General features: G+C 33.8%; 3 protein-coding genes across 3 annotated transcripts; all 3 read right to left on the reverse strand.

Annotated features, from left to right (window-relative positions):
- Positions 1–1,671: 1,671 nt before the first annotated feature.
- LOC105643449 (uncharacterized) lies at positions 1,672–3,601 on the reverse strand. Its single transcript, XM_012228575.4, has one exon. The coding sequence runs from the start codon at positions 3,314–3,316 to the stop codon at positions 2,060–2,062; it is 1,257 nt and encodes a 418-aa protein (XP_012083965.1). The 5' UTR covers positions 3,317–3,601; the 3' UTR covers positions 1,672–2,059.
- Positions 3,602–7,099: 3,498 nt separating this feature from the next.
- On the reverse strand, positions 7,100–9,872 carry SWEET17 (Nodulin MtN3 family protein). Its single transcript, XM_012228576.4, has 6 exons — positions 9,642–9,872; positions 9,510–9,546; positions 9,197–9,407; positions 8,944–9,105; positions 7,867–7,986; positions 7,100–7,445 (listed from the first exon to the last, which is right to left on the reverse strand). Exons 1-6 carry the CDS (start codon positions 9,673–9,675, stop codon positions 7,293–7,295), a joined length of 717 nt encoding a protein of 238 aa, XP_012083966.1. The 5' UTR covers positions 9,676–9,872; the 3' UTR covers positions 7,100–7,292.
- Positions 9,873–11,680: 1,808 nt separating this feature from the next.
- Positions 11,681–17,642, reverse strand: MFP2 (multifunctional protein 2). Its single transcript, XM_012228578.4, has 18 exons — positions 17,388–17,642; positions 16,801–16,872; positions 16,623–16,688; positions 16,485–16,541; positions 16,325–16,392; positions 16,165–16,246; positions 15,230–15,285; positions 14,823–15,125; positions 14,651–14,737; positions 14,361–14,535; positions 14,113–14,234; positions 13,856–14,019; positions 13,484–13,738; positions 13,237–13,358; positions 12,949–13,070; positions 12,669–12,817; positions 12,451–12,589; positions 11,681–11,897 (listed from the first exon to the last, which is right to left on the reverse strand). The coding sequence occupies exons 1-18, from the start codon at positions 17,488–17,490 to the stop codon at positions 11,862–11,864; spliced, it is 2,178 nt and encodes a 725-aa protein (XP_012083968.1). The 5' UTR covers positions 17,491–17,642; the 3' UTR covers positions 11,681–11,861.
- Positions 17,643–18,915: the final 1,273 nt, after the last annotated feature.

An 18,915-nucleotide genomic window follows, 5' to 3' on the forward strand; every position in this document is an offset into this window, starting at 1 on the left:
CAATTCAATGTGATTAAAAATAGCATTGAACATTACATGATTTCTTTATTCCTTTTTTAAAATATGCATTTTCAATTTAAGTGTGGTTGAAAATTAAATTTCCCTTTTCTTTGGAAACAAAATTTACAAATTTGTAAGAATCATGTTTGTAATAACTATCATACCACATATTTTCACCTCAATAAAAACTGGATGTTAAATCAAACAATACCAATTTTAGAATCAAAAGTCAAAAGTCAAAACTACTGTTGAGAAGTCTATTTGAAGACAAAGCAATTGACAGTTGAAGAAGAGTAAAAGCTAAAAAGAAAGAAAGAGCATTGCAAAAATTACCCAAACTTTATTTATAGTCTTTGAATTGGCAATAGCAAGATAACTAACATCATTGTCATTGAAAGAGAAATGAATAATAATTATAAGAGAGATGTGATTTTGCACTCAAATGTTTTGACCATAAACTTTTACATGGTACAAAGACATGGCTTCTAAATAGGGACCCTTCTGTTCCATTATGTGGATGGGTCCTTATCTTGATAGCAAAATTACAGAGAACTCACTCTAATGGCCTTCACAATATCTAAACAACTCTTGCACCTTCCCAATGACTTATAGAGTGCCCTTTTTTCACTTGTAAGCCTTTATTGTGGGTAGTGAGGGTGTCCTTTGGAAAGGAGAAAATCTAATCCCTCTTGTGGGTTAAAAAACATACATGTCTTAAAGGGTCCACTTTTATTAATGTTCTGCTCCAATATGAGTGTCCCCTTAGGCAGCCTTTTTCCTTGTCTTAGTTGCAATTGCATACTTCAGTAATCAAACCCCTTCTTATGTCTTTTTTTCTTTTCAAGATGCTTTTCTTCTTTGCATGCAAGCCTCTTTGTTCCAAGTCATTCAAGAATTCCCCCCACTATTGTAAAAAATAATTCTCTTTAGGTAAGTTGTAATAATTTTATTAATTGTTCATAGAAAATTATTCAAAAATGATAAAATGCCACATCATTTTATTAAATTGTTCTACTCTAGACTTTACAATTCCTTCCCAATACACAATAAATCAAATGTACTTTACCCACTCATGCAAGAATTTATTGGAACAATTTCAATCAAGATTCCCCAAAAGAAAAAATTTAAAAAATCACACACAAAATAGTTAATAAATTAACATCAGAACCAGTAGCTTCTTCATGTGGAATGTGAGATGCTTCTTCAATTTTTGCAACTAAAACCCTTGTATACAACTGTACAAGTAGCTCTGAAATAATTAATTACCCAAACGCTTGCACAGTAGTTGAAGTAGCTGGCAATCAGAAACTGCCAAAAATTTATTGTCTACTCTACATGGTGAGAGAGAGAGAGAGAGAGAGAGAGGGTCATAAAATAGACAATTAAAACATACAATAATAGAAAATTTTGTCAAAGAAAAAGATAAAACACAATAAAATGATAGAGACAAGCTATAAACATGACAATAAGGTAATGCCAGGAAAAATAGGCTCATGGCCTTCCAGTGTGTCCAATACCACCAGACATGTGTGCCCATGTGAGTATCCAACCTTACTCCTTGATATTGCTAACACATTTATTTTATAATTAAAAAAAATAATAATAATAATAAAAAACACATTTTTTTGTCACTGCATCAGATGCTAGATTACAAAAAACACTAGTAAGAGATTAAAGAATACAACTTTAACTCAAAACCCTCACCAAATCACAAGGGTGAACTGACAAACATATTATGTATATTGGTCATCATTTCTCTTCTTCTTCTTTCCCAAACAGTCCACAATAACGGGTTTTGATAGTCTTTTATAGTTTCAAGCCACAATACAATGAACTATCTTAAGAAGAGAATGATAATAATTTGCAAATATGAGCATAAAATTTCAAAGAAGCAAAATACAAGTGTGACACTAGTTAATAGAACTGAGACCAAGATAATAAACACAGAAAATAATAATAATAATAAACAGAGATGACTAAATGTACTTGTGTATTATAACCCAACAGGAATTGCCTTGATGATGACGATGATGATGGTGGTGGTAATTCTTTTCTTTCTTTAGCCTCTCACAGCTAACAATGAAGGAATAGCAGATAAGTTTGGAGTAGTGTTTTTATTAGAAGCTTCTCTTATAATGTCTCTTTTGCCATCTTTTGAAGAAGGCTTGCTAAATGCTCTCATAGGACTAGCAAAAGCCCAACCCCAGCTTCTACTTCTACCATGAGCGAGAGGTCCAGCTGCAACTGATCCAGGTCCTGATGATTTTCCATTCATGTCTTCTGTTGATGATGAAACCCAATAAGATGATGATGAAGAAGATGAAGAAGAAGAAGTTATCATAAACCCACCAAAGATTCCACCACATTTGACTCTTTCTTTCATGTTAGAAGTAGCTGCAGCTATTTTTGGCTTGCCTTCTCTTTGTGACTCCACTCTTCTTAGGGTGCAGTCTCCAAAACCAGTTGAGATTCTCTCAAAGAAATCACCAGAAAAGCTTCTGCTTCCACATCCAACAGATCTGGATCTTGACACTTTCCTTTCAAAAGACGAAGCAGAGGCAGTGGCTTGGCTATTAGGACTATCATCATCTTCAACCACCGCAATGTCTCCTTTCTTAGACAAAGAAGACCCTAAGCACTTCTCTTTTGGCTTAACAATGGACCCATTTGTTGTTGTTGTTGTAGTTCTTGTTACTGCCATTGATGATTTCTTGGTAGTAGTAGACTTAGAAGAAGAAAGATAAAGAAAAGACCAGAACCTGCCTCTTCTTGATCTTGGGCTAAAATTAAAATCGTCTCCATCATCAGCAGAAGCATCCAAGAAATGGTTTCTCGCAGGAGTTGTTGTAGACTTGCTTCTCTTGAAAACAATATCACGATCTGATGATGATGCGACCATAATTTTCTTTTTCTTTTTAGCCAAAAGAAAAGGGATTCTGGCCCTCCTTGTGTAATATTCTTGATAATGACTATTATTATTGCCAATATCATTTCTACCTTTTGTAGATGTGGGTCGCACAGCAAGAGAAAGTGAAGGACCAGCACCACCATTGCCAGCCCCAACACCAACACCCACACCAATGTCAGATCTAAACGAAGGAGAAGAAGAGGAAGAAGAAGAGCCACGAATAGGTAAAGGAAAAGAAGAAGAAACAAGTTTGCCAAGCTTTTCTTGAAGGCAAAAAGCACAGATCCCACCTGGGTTATTTCTATAAGGATGATCACTGCATTGCATACCATCACCCATGTCGTCTTCACCTATACCAACTCTACCACCACCCCCTCCACCACCACCTTTGATGATTCCATCCATCATAATCTATATTTTGATGATTCTTGCGAAAAATCTCTCCGGTTCTAAGTTAGAAATCTTTTTCTTGATGTTGGTCTTTTTTTGAACCTCGAAAGGGCTTTTCACTAGTTCTTGCTTTTTCCTTGGAGAGAGAGAGAGAGAGAGAGAGAGTGAGTGTGTTATGCAGTTGCAAACAAAAGAAAGGGCACATATGGTCAGAGAGTGCAATTGAGTGAATAAAAAATACTATAAAATAAAATACGAGGCATTGAAGTAAGAAAGGGGGGGACTGGGGGGAGAGTCCCCAGGAGCACGTGGAATACTGACTTAACCTATATATTAAATGAGCAAACAAGACAAGCAAAAGTGCAACCAAAACCCTAATAAATTTCAGGAGAGGTCCCTCCCTCCTCTATCCAACACAACACACAATAATCTCTATAAAACCCTCTAAGTTTTGCTATATGTCAGATCACTCCCTATCTCATAAATTAAATAAGAGTTTAGAAATTATTTAATCTTGATTATACAAATTCTAATTATCGACGGTTAAGAGTAAACTGTAAGTGTAAAAACCCTACGCAAATATTAAAAAATAAAAAATAAGTAATAAGTTTCCCTGAAGCTAGCACCAGTAGGTATCTTCTACATCATTATTTTATAAGAAATGCCCATAAACAATGTGTCGAGTTTGTTTACAATACAGTGAGACACCGTCAGTCCCATTTTCATATGTTGTTCCTTACTTTTCACAGTGTTAAGAACGAGATTGGTAATTGACTGGATCAAATTGGTAAATCTAGTTTTTAAACTTCAAAGATTTATATACACGGAGAGAGAGCTCTGAGTAACAATGGCATTCATTCTGGTCTGAGGCGGATAATTTGAAGCAGTGGAGGAGCCATAACTAGTGGTAGCTGATTGATTAAATTGAGGACCCACTTGTATAGTAGCATTCCTCGTGTTGAATGTGCACAAACATATCCAAATCTATCGTCTGTGAAGAAAAGATATTGCTTTGATTATAACAGCCATGTCCGTCCCTGCCATTTTCCCCCAATCTACCGCCCATGAATCAGAACGGCACCAACATCCTCGGCAGATAGAAGCCGACTGCTTTTTTTTTTTTTAAACTAACCGGCAGGTGTAATTTCTCGGGGCCGTAGAGTGTAAAATGAATGGGAATATATTATCAAATGTAACAGTATACATACATTATTGACCTGCAGTGCAATAATTAGAGAAGAGTAACTGAATTTTCAAGACACATTCTTCAGGACATTTCCTCCATGCTTAACAGCATAAGTTGTAATGGAGCAAGGGTTCAAGAACCTGCCTAGTCTCACATTATAATAATAATAATAATAATAATGATTCTTTATTTTATTTCTTTTATTATTATTACTTTTTGTTTTGTTTTGGTTTGATTTGGACGAGGGTGTAATTAGCGAATATGATGATAGTAACCCATGGATCTTATTCTTGCCTTGGGGGTTTATGCATGATTTCGTGCGATCGACCGTTGGATTTAACGAGTTGCTCATGGAGACCATCAGTGCCTTTTGTCTTTTCTATCCAGCCCCGTGAGGCTAGCCGGTACATTTGGGTTGGACTTCTTGAATTTTCTTTATCACGCCCTTAATCCACGCGATCATGCTCAAATAAAATTCTCAAATTCACACTTTTAAAGTAAAATTTATCTAAAAATATAATTATTTTTAATTCAATTTTTTTCGGTTATCTAAAGAAAAAATAAATAAAATTTTTAAATTTTAATCAGATTGATATATGAAAATTTTTATTTTCAAAAATGAATTATAGAGTCGCTGAATTATCATTTTATTAATATTTTAAAAACTGCACAATTAGTTTCAGTATAATTTAGAATCAATTGACTCTTGAAGAAACTAATTATTCTGATCAGAGGAGGAAAAAAAATTATAATTTAAAATTTTCATAAGTAATTTTTTAAAAATGAAAACTTCAACGTGTTAATTTAATTATATTTTAGAAACCAATTTAATTTTTTCCGCTAATACAAGTATGATAAGGGTACGGATTTTCGTGTATTGGGGGCTTGTGCTTGAATTTCTGATATCACATGATTAGAGGGTACCCCAGTTAGTGAAGAGTCCCTATCCATGGATTTTTCTTGATCGTCTCTTTCTTTGTCTGCTGTTCCTTCGCATCGGATTAGACAACTCAACCGTACAATCTTAGCCACTAATTTTACTAAATCATCTGTCAATCCAACGGCTCAGATCAAATATTAGTTAATCTAAAGCTTCTTGATTGTTCATCCTGTCTCTGGATTGTCTCTGTTATCCTATTAAACCCAATTATTATTTGCAAAGAGTCAATAAATGGGCCAACAATAAACTTCGATCATCCAAATCGAACGCACAAAATTTTTATCTTAAAAGCAAAAATGTGAATTGTCAGTATTCACAAACCAAATTTTAACATTTTCATGGATCTATCTGTTTAGAAAATTGTGTTTGTATTGTTGTCCTAATCCGATTAGGCAAAGGGTTATCAAAGTTATAAGAATTTGATTAGATTAATTGGAAAAAAGACAAGATTTTGGTTCTATATTTGGGATATCCAGGGGATCATTCATGCTTTTAGGGCACAAACCCACGATCTCACCCCACTAATAAATCTTTCTAATAATAATTTGTTTATTTGCTTGTACATATTAGCATCACCATCTTTTATTTACTGGGAGACGGATTTGCAGAAATAACGTTGCAGGTTATAAAATAGAGTAGTTCTTTTTTGAACTCACTAAATTTATAAAAACACTTATAATCAATAAGATTCGAATATCGAAACTTTTTACTATTTATATAAGTAAAGAGACTAATCAGACCGCACCTAATTGGCTAGTTTGCATGAATATTGATTAGGGAAAGCCGCTTGGTTATTATGTTTTTATTAATAAATAATGGTCATTTGTTTAATAATAATGCATGTGGGATGGGCAGAGTGTGCAATTAGAGGTACTCAAATGTGTCCTCAGTGGAGGTAATTGATAAATGGTGATGGGTTTCATGAGTCTACTTCTCACCTAATGGACCAGAAAAGAACAACCCATGGCATACTGTGATCAACTGAAGATAAGGGCTCAGTGTCTCCTCCTTCTGGGCCTTGGACCCATCTTTTGTGTTTCTCTGTCCCTAACACAGTGAATTGGAGAGAGATCAGTTTGTTAAACGGAGAAAGGACATCTGAGTCAAAGATGTGTTGCTTATATACTATATATTGGGAAATGGGTCAAAGATTATTATCGAAAATTACCAATCTAAAAATTGATTCATTTAATTATAATTCAAAGAAAACTATTAATAGAAAGGCCTTATCCTTTGTAGCTGTAGATATCTGTAACAGAAGACAAAAACGAAAATGGACTCGGTCCAGGCTCCAAATATAAAATTCAAGGCCCAATCAGGTCTTGGGTCATCAGATCAATTTAGATCCACATTTGAAATGCTGGGCTTTGTATTCGGACTGCCCAATTACCAATTAGAGCTCAAAAATAAAAAAATTTCCAAACGACGAAGTTTTACTGTACCTCTTTCGAAATATAATCTACAGTGGCCTTTTGAACATCCTATTTCAAAGTATAGGGCTTAATTAATTACTTTAGAAAAAAGCATCATGAACTTTACACGTTGTAGTAATTACATCCATTTTTTTTTCTCTATTTTCAATTGTTGGGCGTAATTATTTTTTATTTTTTATTTTTTATTTTTATGACATATTTGTTAGAAAATTATAAATACAGTGGAATTTGAAATATTTGGCTTAGATAATAAATGAAGATACTCATTTAAAAAAGAAAATGCTATACATATATATATCAAACTCTACCTTGCATGCAAAACTGATGAAATAGTATTTAATTTAATTATGACAACTCTCTCTTTTGTCTTCTTCTTCTTCTTCTTCTTCAAAGGCGTTGAATCTTGAATATTCAGGAACTAATTCCGACATAATTTTATGGGTTTTCCCGAGGTGTAATAAGCCTGTCGTGCTGCGATCCTTCTTCAAGGCCATCAGAAACGTTTCTGGGAGCAGGCTTAGCATTTCTGTAAATTGCATAGAGCACTAGCTGTGCTGTTCCAAGTAAAAATCCAGTCCCATTTGGCACCTAAATATGTAACCACACCCATTAGTCTTAACCTAATGGAGCATAACAATTAGTAAGCAGTGAAGCGGTTACAGCGTATCCATCTATCTTGGGCAAGTATGACAGCGTCTTAAAGTTTAACTATTTGAATTATGTGTACAGTGTGCAAACAAAAGTTGTCAGGAAAATAACGTTTGTGGCTAGCTTTAATTTTGTCGTGTACAATTGTAAGTATGTGATAACTGATGACAGTTGCTCGCTAAATGGTCAATATATGTCTCTTTCAGATGAGAAATATCATCTCAGACGACGACAAGCACTATTTATATATGCTGGTCCCACAACAAAGATCGAAGAACCTACTGACCCATGCTGTGGTTAGATCTAACGGAGCGTAGTTAAGAAATTTCCAGATCTAATGACAGGATGAAAGGACACTTACCCCGAGAAAATAGTCACTAGTGAGAAAAGCATACAGAGTCCAAACGGCACCGTTCAAAAAAAGGAAGAATGAGAGGAAGAAAGGCATGAACTCCACGCTTTTCGTTGTCACCACTGTTTTCTGAAACGACACAGTATAATAGCACATGTCAAAGATACAGGAAAAAGAAATCTCCATCGCTAAAACATGTGTGTCAATATTTGTGTCCATCTTGTGTATGCTTGACCACAAAAAAAAAAAATAATAATAATAATAATTAAGTTAGGACCCACACACACCAAGTTGTCTTCTAAAATATAATCACGTGGCATCATTGTTTTCTTTTTTATTTTGTATTTATGAAAATTGAACCATGAACGTGTACGTACGTGCATCACTTGTACTATCAATCGTCTTTTCCCCTCACAGATCGCAGAAATTCAATCTTTCTTTCTTTTTTTTTTTTTTTTCTGAAATAAAGTGAGAGTAAACTAATTTTATAAAAAAAAAAAGGAAAATAGACAAAAAACTTATACTACCTCTTAATATTAATTTGGATTTAGCAATAAAGAGATTGGAATAAAACTAAAAAATTTATAAGGACGACGAAATTAATTTTAAATTAAGATTAAAATTGTAAACTCGATCATCGTTCCGTTTAAAAAGAAAATAATTTATAAGTTTGATCATCGTTTTATATGATCATAAATCAAAATTGCCAAATATATATAAAAGTGCAAATTAAAACCTCATAATATTATAAACTCAACCTCTAAAACTAAATATTAAACAAAACCCTAATTACTACCAACTGAACCAAATACATACATACACAAGAGATGTAATAACAAGAATTACGAAGAAGTTCTAACAGTCAACTTTATTTTACCCACGTGACTTGCAACAATATAAACACACAAAATATATATATAAGTTGAAGAAGAAAATAATAGATATGACAAAGCTAACTACCAGTCTACCACTGTCTAATCATCAGTTAACAGCCACACGATCAATTATTTCTTCATTATAGGTAAATGATAAGAAATGAGAGAACTGATGAGTGTGTGTAGAGTTTTTGAAATCTTAATTACTCACCATGACAGCTAAAGGGGAAGCATACATAACGATGTTAAGACCAGAACATATGAAACCCGTTGCATCTATCCGTACTTCACCTTTCAAAGCCAACCGAGTTACAACTATTGCTGTCGCCAAAAACCCCACATCCAATAACCCAACAAGAATCCACGTTTTAGCCTGCAATTAACCACAGTGTTTTGTTATATTTCATATTGTTGTTTTGTGATCTATAATCAGAAGATTTATGATGATTTATATACAGTAGTACCTTCATTTTTGGTGGTGCATATATGAGAAATAGAGTAACAAAGATAATCTCAACTAGAATTCCAAAGCCATTAACAGTAGCAACAAGAAAGGCTCCTGGCTTTATGATCCCATAGTAAGTCCATAAAGCTGCATTCAGTAATGTGCATACATAAGGAACACTTTCAAAATCCTCCGTCGATCTGTTCTTTATAATTCTCCAAAACGTTCCCCTGCAAAATAAAATCAAATTACGCAGAGAAAACTGAGTTTAACTAATATGCATAGAAAAGAAAGTTGAAGTAGATCAAGTGAGAAAGAGCTTAATCAATTACACTGGAGAAAGGAACATGAGAACTGAGATTATATTGCCTGAAAGAAGAGAGAAAAAGTAACAGAAATTAAAGAAAAGAAATGAAGTTGTTTTCTTTGATACTGGAAATACTGTACTGAAAAAAGAAGATCACCTATGACTCCAACAAACAAGATTAAACCTTCCATGGTAGGAAGCTAACTTCCTTCAATGTTTTACTGAAGATAGAAAGAGAATAGTAAGTCCTTGGTTAGATTAGATGTGGGATTCTCTATTCTCAGTAGAGAAATCAAAAAGAGAGAGAGAGAGAGAGAGAGATAGCTCTTCCTACATGTAATGTTGATTAAATATGAAGTATATGTCGTACAGATTTCAATCTGGGGTTGCCAAAAGAAGTGGTTTGCATAATGTTGCCAATAAGTCAATCCGTCACAATATTAAACCGAAAAATATTTTTTTTTATTATAGATTAATCTTACAACAAAAGTTAACATATTTTATTATATCTAGTAATAATTGCAAGGACTTGATTTGCATTTTTTTTAATTTGCAGTTTGAATTCCAAATCCATTTCTGTTTAATTTAATTTATCCTATATATATATATTCGCGTAGGGTAGAACCCCAATGTATATAATTTAACGTGTTCGTCATTATGGGGCCTAACCTTGATGTACGTAAATGAAAAATTAATTAATATGAATCACATGGAATTAAAAAAATTGGTGACTATTAGTTGCTAATTAAATATTTGAGCAAGTAAATAAATTTATCCATATATTTTTCATAATAAATTTTGTAACACTTTATTAAACATTTCAACTTACAAAATGATTATATCTCACTCCTCAATTTGTAAAAACATAACGATTAAACACTTGTTAAGTTGTTAAAAAATATAAGAGCATTGTTTCAAAAATTATACAAATTATAATTAAATTAATATTTTATATATCAAAATCAAAAATTATAAAAATTATTATCACTAATGATCAGGGCCCAGTAAGTTTTTAAATACAGGTGGTTATAGATATTTTTAAGATCTCACAAGATTTTTCAAAAAAAAAAAAAAAAAAAATTAAAGGTTGAATTTTTGTAAACATTTTTATATTTCCCACTCTGCGTCGGTCACATGTCAAATTATCTAATGTGAAAGGCGCTTTTGTTTTTCCTTCTTTTTTTTTTTTTATGACTGAATGCACGAGTTTATATTAGGGAGTGCGTATAGTAATAAAATACATAAAGCAAAAGGAAACAAGAAAAAAGACAGCTACTGTCTATAATGAGATTTATTAAATTTAGAAATATTATTTTTGGTATTTTCGAAATGCTCCCTGACCGAATGAATCTCATTAACAAAAATTTAATGCTAAAAAGATAATAATAAATGTCATTAGCAAGTGACTGATTGGCAGTCAAATACAGCGTGAGAGAGGGAAAAAAAAAAAGGGACTCAATCCTAAAAAATAATTTTATTGCATTTGGAAGGCACATGCTTTAATGCGAATACAATAATTTTGACAGCTGCGTGAAGAATATAGGGGTGTTAAAAAAATGGGGTGGGGATCTGAAATCGACCATTTAAATTAAATAATGCGGCGATGGCAGGCTGGGGACCCCGAAATTTTTGATGTCTCAACAACCAAACAAACTTAAATTTAACCCTGAATCACGTGTGTACCAGTTACCGGCCTTTTAAGTAAACCAGTTTTCTACTGTTAAGTTCTTCAAAATTGAAAATTGTTAGTTCACGCATCATTCAGATTTATTTAAAATTGCTACTTGATTATCAGATGTCCCTCGTGTATTAATGAAATATGATTTGTACACGTATGATTTTTTGGAGGATAGATTCCAACAGAGCCTTATGATAATGAGACAAGAGGTCTTTTCAAATTATCTTTTTTTTAAAAAAAAAAAGAAAGAAATCTAAAAATAAAAGTATCCAACGTGCGTGATTGGTTGATTGATTGATTTTTTCTTCACTGTGGTGATTATCTTCTAACAACGCTATCAAGAAGCTTTTGTTTGTCTTCTGTTAATCAACTACAAGAAATCTAAAGAGTTGGACATTTTGTATATTGAAAATGTTGATGAGATCCCATCAGAATGCGCGGCTTCTCTGTATGGTCGGTTTCTCTTCCAAGCACAGAACTGTGAGCATACATCAGAAAATCGTTTTGGGTATCTCATATCTAATTAAATATTATCATATTATTAATAATCTATGCTCTCATTTCTTTGGTGCTTCTTATTGTCGAATTTTTCCACATCATACATTATTGCTTGCTAGGATTGGAGATCGAAAGGACAAGATAAAGAGAGAAAATTCAAGAGAAATGGAAAATAGCTGCAAATGCACCACCAAATAAATCTTACAATCGAGATTTTCCTTGTTCCACTGGAGCACTCTGCAACAGGAAAGTATAGACATTATTAGAGATGCAAACTAATACAGATCTGCAAGTTCAGCGGTAAAATTCACAGAAAAAGCTGGAACAGATTATGAAAAATTTGCTCAATGATCAAACGGAGGCCAACTTATCAGGGTCCATGGATCATACTTCCGCAGTCAACCCATGACACAATTAAGTTCATCAATTTAGATAATTTAATTTTAAAGAAATTTGAAGTTTGTGCAAATAGTAGAGATGATTTCAAGAGGATCAAAAAACACTTGTTATGACATATAAGTAATTCAATTTGCTAACTTCATAGAAGGCCTTAGATCCTCCTGCCATTCATTGCAAAAGCTTACCCCTGAACAAAGATAGGTCTGATTCAAATTATTATGGTAGCTACAACCTACAGCATACATTCCCCCAGTTGGGTCCTAGGCAACCGTAAATTCCATAGGCATAGACAACACTACTAGTAAGAAACTCTTCTGGTGCATCCTATAGTAGTTCATGTAGATTGTTATTGCAGCTATAAAATGAACATTCTAAATTTCAGATATCTCACCAGTGGAGCACCCTTGGCAGCTCTTTCAGCCAAGAAAGCACAGGGCTTGAAAAATTCTCCATATATCTTTGACCATTCCTCCAATCTTGAGTAAATATACTTGGATCCAAGAGAATCAGCCCAGAACAAAATACCTCCCCTGATACAAGACAACATCAATTAATTAAATAGTCTAAAACTTAGGAGATAAGCCCCTTCAGTGAGTTAAAATCACAGACCTGTAAGGCGGAAAGCCCATGCCCATAACAGATGCAATGTCAAGGTCTGCAGCTTTGACAGCAATTCCTTCAGCAAAGACTCGACAGGCTTCATTCACAACTGGGAAGAAAATCATCTCCACAATGTCCTTCTCAGGTAGCTTTTCAAGCTGCAATAAAGATTAATTCCAAAACACAAATGAGCATGAGAGAGAGAGATTTTTATCCACAAAATTAACATTTTGCAGTTTTCAGCATTAAATACAAGTATATGCTCAAGTCCAGAAAAGCTTGTAAACACCTTAGGATCAACGGCAACACCAGAAATACTTCTAGCTTTTTCAATGTATTTCCTTAATTCAGGATCTGGGCTAGCTTTGCGCTTATCATTGTACAAGTAGAACCCTTTGCGACTACTTTCCCCTGCAATAATTACATGATAAATCAACATCAAAACACACAAAAGTTTTATGCAATTAACAATTTCTATCGAATAAAAGCGTGCTTTCTAATTCAGGAACTAAAATTCTACCCTCTGGTCACACTTATGCCCAGGAAGTTCCTGTGTTACCAAAGGAAGAAAAAATACCTGCTCTCTTGTCCTCTTGCATTAGTGGGATGAGCATTGATTTATAGGTTCGCTCAGGGAAATTTTGAACAAATTGCAAGCCAGTTGCTATGGCCACACCAAAACCAACCAAATCAGCCAGCCTACATAAACAAATCAAGTATTAATCACACTCAATACAGCAAATTAGAACATCTTAAGATGCAACATAAACCAAATCAGCTAAATGAGAAAAAAGTATAACTATGTTTCCTAATGTGTAATCTACCGGAATGGGCCCATTGGCATTCCAAATTTGGTGATTGCCCTATCAATCCGATAAAGGTCCGTCCCACGTTCAACTAGCAAAAGACCAGCTTGTGTGTAAGGAAAAAACATCCTGTTGACAGCAAATCCTGTGCAATTTCCAACCACAACGGGAGTCTTCCTTATCTTCTTTCCAACATCTAGTAAGTCCACAATTACTTGAGGAGATGTTTGATTGGTACGGACAATCTCCAAAAGTGGCATAACATGAGCCGGACTGCATTAGAAGCAGAATGTTAGGTTGACCCAAAAGGAAGAGCAGGGAAAGAACTCATATTTGACACACACCCCAAAAGTAGAGAGAGGAATAAGATAATTTTGCACTTGATTATACCTAAAGAAATGGGCTCCAATGATCCGATCCTGAGACCTGGTGTTCTGGCCTATCAAGTTCAAATCAATTGTTGAGGTGTTGCTTGCAAGTATGCAATTCGGTGGGCAATATTTTTCAAGATCAGAAAAAATTTGTTGCTTCAAAGAAATATTCTCAATGACGGCCTGTTATAGGTACCAAGAACAAATAATAATTAACTTGTTTTTGATACTAAACACTAGCACTGCTAAACCAAATTAACACATAGTTCATACTACCTCAATCACCATATCCACATCTTTAAAGCTTTCATAATCAAGGACACCCTTAAGAAGAGAGAGGGTTTTTTCAAATTTCTCTTGAGACATTTTTCCTTTCTTGACACGGCTTTGCAGATTGGCTGGAGGAAAAAGGAATATTTCTCACAACTATATAACTTCAACAATCATAACATTAAACAAAAGAAGAAAAAACTGAATTATTAGCTGGTTGAGTTCAGGCTTTTAAGAGAAGGCTGGAGTCTTACCTCTTACTCTATCTATCCCAGCTTGCAAGAACTTTTCATTTACTTCTTTCAGTATTACTGGATAATTACTAAGGATCAGTGCAGTTGCTATTCCAGAACCCATTAGTCCTCCACCAAGCACAGCAACTTTATTCACTCGTCTGGGCATCAAGCCCTTGTCAGTGACTCCAGGAACCTGCTCAAGGTAAAGGTAAATAGTTAATGAAGTTAAATGGTAAGAAAGAAACATTATGACTCCAAAGAAGCATCAGTGGATGAAAACCCAACAATTCCATAAGTGAAATTAGAACCTTTGTGGTTCCACGCTGAGCAAAGAAAATGTGGACCAAGCTTTTGCAGGTGTCAGAACGGACAAGCAATTGGAACTCTTCTGCCTCCTGCCAACATCAGAAGTGTTATCACAAAGTTGCTCACTAGCTGCAATTTTTGAAGCGAGAAAAGAATGATGAAGTTAGACCGAACCTTCCAGAGTCCAGCCCGAGGACCAGAAACCACACCTGCTTCAACAACATCAATGCAAACTATTGGATGTTCAAGATTAGGAGCCTGTTTCCGAGCTTGTGCTCTTGCAAACTTAAATATCTCTCTTGCCTCTCCAAGGGGATCTAACTTATCAGTCTTGTAAAGACTAGCAACCCACGGCCTCCTTCCTTCCAATATATCAAGGGCCCATTGACGTGCAGCATTCACCAACTCATTAGGTGAAACTAATGCATCTACAAGACCCAAAGCATGAGCTTCTTCCCCTTTCACTGGTTTTGATGTCTATATTCATCAAGAAGAGAGAAATTTCAGACAATTTAACTACCAAACCTATAAAAGTTGCAACTTACAACAATCAAGCTATCAAAGACGTAGCTTGAACATACCAGCATCATTTCAAGGGCCTTTGAGATGCCAACAAGACGCGGAAGTCTCTGTGTTCCTGAACCAATTCAAATGCAGAAGATTGACAGTAAGGAAATAACCTCTCAGGTAACTATGAAATTAGAAACAAGATCTCATTCAGATATGTACACCTAATCATATATCATAAAAAAAAATTGAGAAATAAGAAAGTACATTTACACTTAAACATTGATTTATTATTGCTCTTAGTTCATCATATGGTGATGCACATCCAGCTTATGGCAATAGTAATTACACCCTAAAACAGGACCTGAATTTGAGCGTAGATTAATCAAACTGAACTAACTTTACAGCATCATTTTTCAATTTTTTGTCTACAACAAAATGGTTAAAAGATCACTATCACTTAACAGTATAAAATGGGACGAATGGTTCCTTCATATATCGGGCCACATGTAACTCGACCCATGAAATATCACCTCTAGCTAGCACCATTATTCATTTTTCCTAAACATCACTAGATCATTTAACAAATGTGTCCCATCATCTTCTCGACTCCTCCATAAGGACCACCTTTAACTTCCTCAACATCTGACTGTTAATTTGATGACCAAAAGCCTACCATCAAGGTCTACATCATCCATCCAACTCTAAATCTTTGAGTAACGTCATCCATCTTTAAGACATGAATTAGCTACCAAAAAATATGTGCAAAATACAGCCACATAATTTAGGATACCAGAATACGTTCTACTTCCAATCCGTCTTTTCCATCTTGACCTTCAAGATGCCACATTAAATAACCACACAACAGAAAAGTATGTACAAACCATAATACAGAAATTATTAATTAGTTGAAACAATAAAACACATGAATTGATGCATTAGTAGAATAAAAGAATGTAACGTTGGAAGCCTTCCAATCAGAATGAACCTAATGATCCCACTAGCATACCTCCAAAACCAGGTATAATCCCAAGTTGAAGTTCAGGTAGGCCTAACTGCGCAGTAGGAGTTGAGATGCGTGCATGGCATGCCTGAGATATCAAATCCATTAGATTATCTCAAAAACCAATTAGAAAATCTTATAGTTTGAAAGATTTAGTGACACATACCATTGCAACCTCTAACCCTCCACCTAAGGCAAGGCCATCAATTGCAGCAACTGAAGGTTTTCTTGCAGCTGGAGAAGCAACCAATCAACCGGTCAAGATATATCATTGCAATTTTATTTAACGTGTTCAAACCATAACGAATGAAGTATTTTAACAGTACCTTCTACAGTGTCAGTTAGAATGTCCACTGATATAAAACCAAGCTTCGGTTGATCCACTGAAAAAACATATTAATACGTTACTGGAGTTGCAACCCTGCATTGCTAGAGCATAAAGCACATAAACGCATTTAACTTACCTTTCCCCCCTTGAATTCCACCAAATGAAGATATATCAAAGCCACCAGAGAACTTGCCCTTTGCACCTGGTCCATTAACGTGATATTTCAGCTTCAAATCTCATAATCACACTTCCCTTAAAAAAAGCTTACAAGCATATGAACAGCAATCTTGTATGACTAGCAATTTAACACTTACCAGTAACAACTATTGCCTTCACATCGTCTCTTCTTAAAGCTTGCTCATAACTATCTTTCAAGCTGTTAAGCACTGTGAGAAGAGTAGGAGAAGGAGACAGAGAGATAAGCCCAGTGTATAGTCATAATTATTGAGAAAGAAGGATTTAGCATATATGATCCTCCACTAACTGGATTGCCCTTAACATCCTAATTTCCCAAATAACTCATAAAATTGTTTATTACTCCTAAATTTGAGCACTATACCTCATTCAAATTAACCCGGTAGCACCTGTAATCCCGTTATAGCCAAAATAAAAACATACACTCCGAAAATATAATACCACTACTTAGATCGCTAAGTGTGAGCTGAGGGAGTTGTGCCCTCCGGCACTGATCTCCTTTTCCCAAACTAACACTTCAATTTCAAAAAACATATCACTTCAAACAAATCATAAATTTCGACAAAATCGATTAAATAAACACAAACACATGAAATCGAGCTTCGCTATGAAAATATGATCATATACATGAAATGATCTGAATATATAAAGATCTAGGTTAAGCGAGAAAAGAGACTCAGAGAGACAAAAAACGAGAAAGGCATACCATCAAATGAGAGGGAATTGACAGGAGGATTGATGATGGTGATGATAGCCACCCCATCGGATCCTACTTCAATGGTGGCTCTCCCCTTAGCAACGCTTCCCATAGTGCTTCTCTATTCGGATAATTGGGTTTGGGTTTTGGCAAAAAGATCACGAAATCGGAGCTCTAAGCTTCGGCAGAAATGGAGAATTGTTAGTTCGCTGTTGAATTTAAGAGGTGGTTTCGTGTACACTTGAACTGAGTGACGTTTGTAATAAGTTTGTCACGACAAATAAAGGATTTATAATTTTCATGTGCCGCTTTAAATTGTACGAGAAATTATTGGAATAGTATTAAAATAAAATGCAGTTAATATTATCTCGAGTTGGATAAGCACATGTACCATTGGGTTTATCCGTGTCCAATGAGCGTGATGGACACTCGCCAGGCACAACATACCGTATTACAGAAGAAGAGCCGCTTAAATATATTAGTATATGAATTTAATTTGATGCACATTAAAAAATTTCCATATTTAAATTCTCATATTCTTTGAACTAGATTTTATATTTTTATGGCTCCAAGTAATGTACTTTATTTACCTTAAATATATTATTAGAACTAAAAATATATTTTACAAAATAAAATACAATTGCCAATTAATAACTTATTTATTATTATACTTTTCTTGTAATGTATGATATCATCTCATATTTTATAATTTTTTTAATATATTATCAAATATAAGAAATAATTTCATTTTGTTATAATAGGTAATTAGTATCAACTAAATTTGATTAAGAATTTAATCATAAAAAACAATAAAATGAAGTATGGGATTAGATTTAATTATAATGATATAATTATCAAATTGAATACTATTAAATAATTTCAAATATGGTATGTAAGTAATATATAATGATACAATAATAATAATAATAATTAAATACGAGGTGATATTTAATCGTTTTATTTTCTTAGTGATTAAATTATATATGATAATTCTAATAGCATGTTTGAAACACAAATTTTTGCAAAAAAAGAAAATATTGATTTTGATTGAATTATTTCCAGGAATAAATTTTACCAATTAGTTTCTGAAATTATAAATAACATATTTAATATATACAACCTTTTTTTACTTTATATTTTAAAATTCAAAATATATATATTTCACTAAATAAATTTATAAAAATAATAAATAAATTTTGGTCTAAAATTATAAAATCATAAAAAATGGAAGTATGTATTTACACATAAACAAATATCAGATTAACTAAAACATATGTGAAAATGAATATAAATTATAAATAAATTTGATTAATATTTAATTTTTTTTCCTAATTAAATTGTTATAATTTATAAGGAAACATATTTTCGTTATATATAAAATAAAAAATAGAAAATTTAAAAATTCATGATAGTTGTAATTGCAAAATTCATTAGACTTGTTGCCACGCGCTCCAGGTGCAACTTGCGACGCTTGTCCAAACTCGCTTAACCGTCCTATATATATTGATCATATTTCGCCTCGAATTGCTAAATATGC

Source organism: Jatropha curcas, chromosome 7 (assembly GCF_041381405.1).
Source record: "Jatropha curcas cultivar XTBG-Jc1 chromosome 7, XTBG_Jcur_1.0, whole genome shotgun sequence".
In the NCBI taxonomy this organism is placed as follows: Eukaryota; Viridiplantae; Streptophyta; class Magnoliopsida; order Malpighiales; family Euphorbiaceae; genus Jatropha; species Jatropha curcas.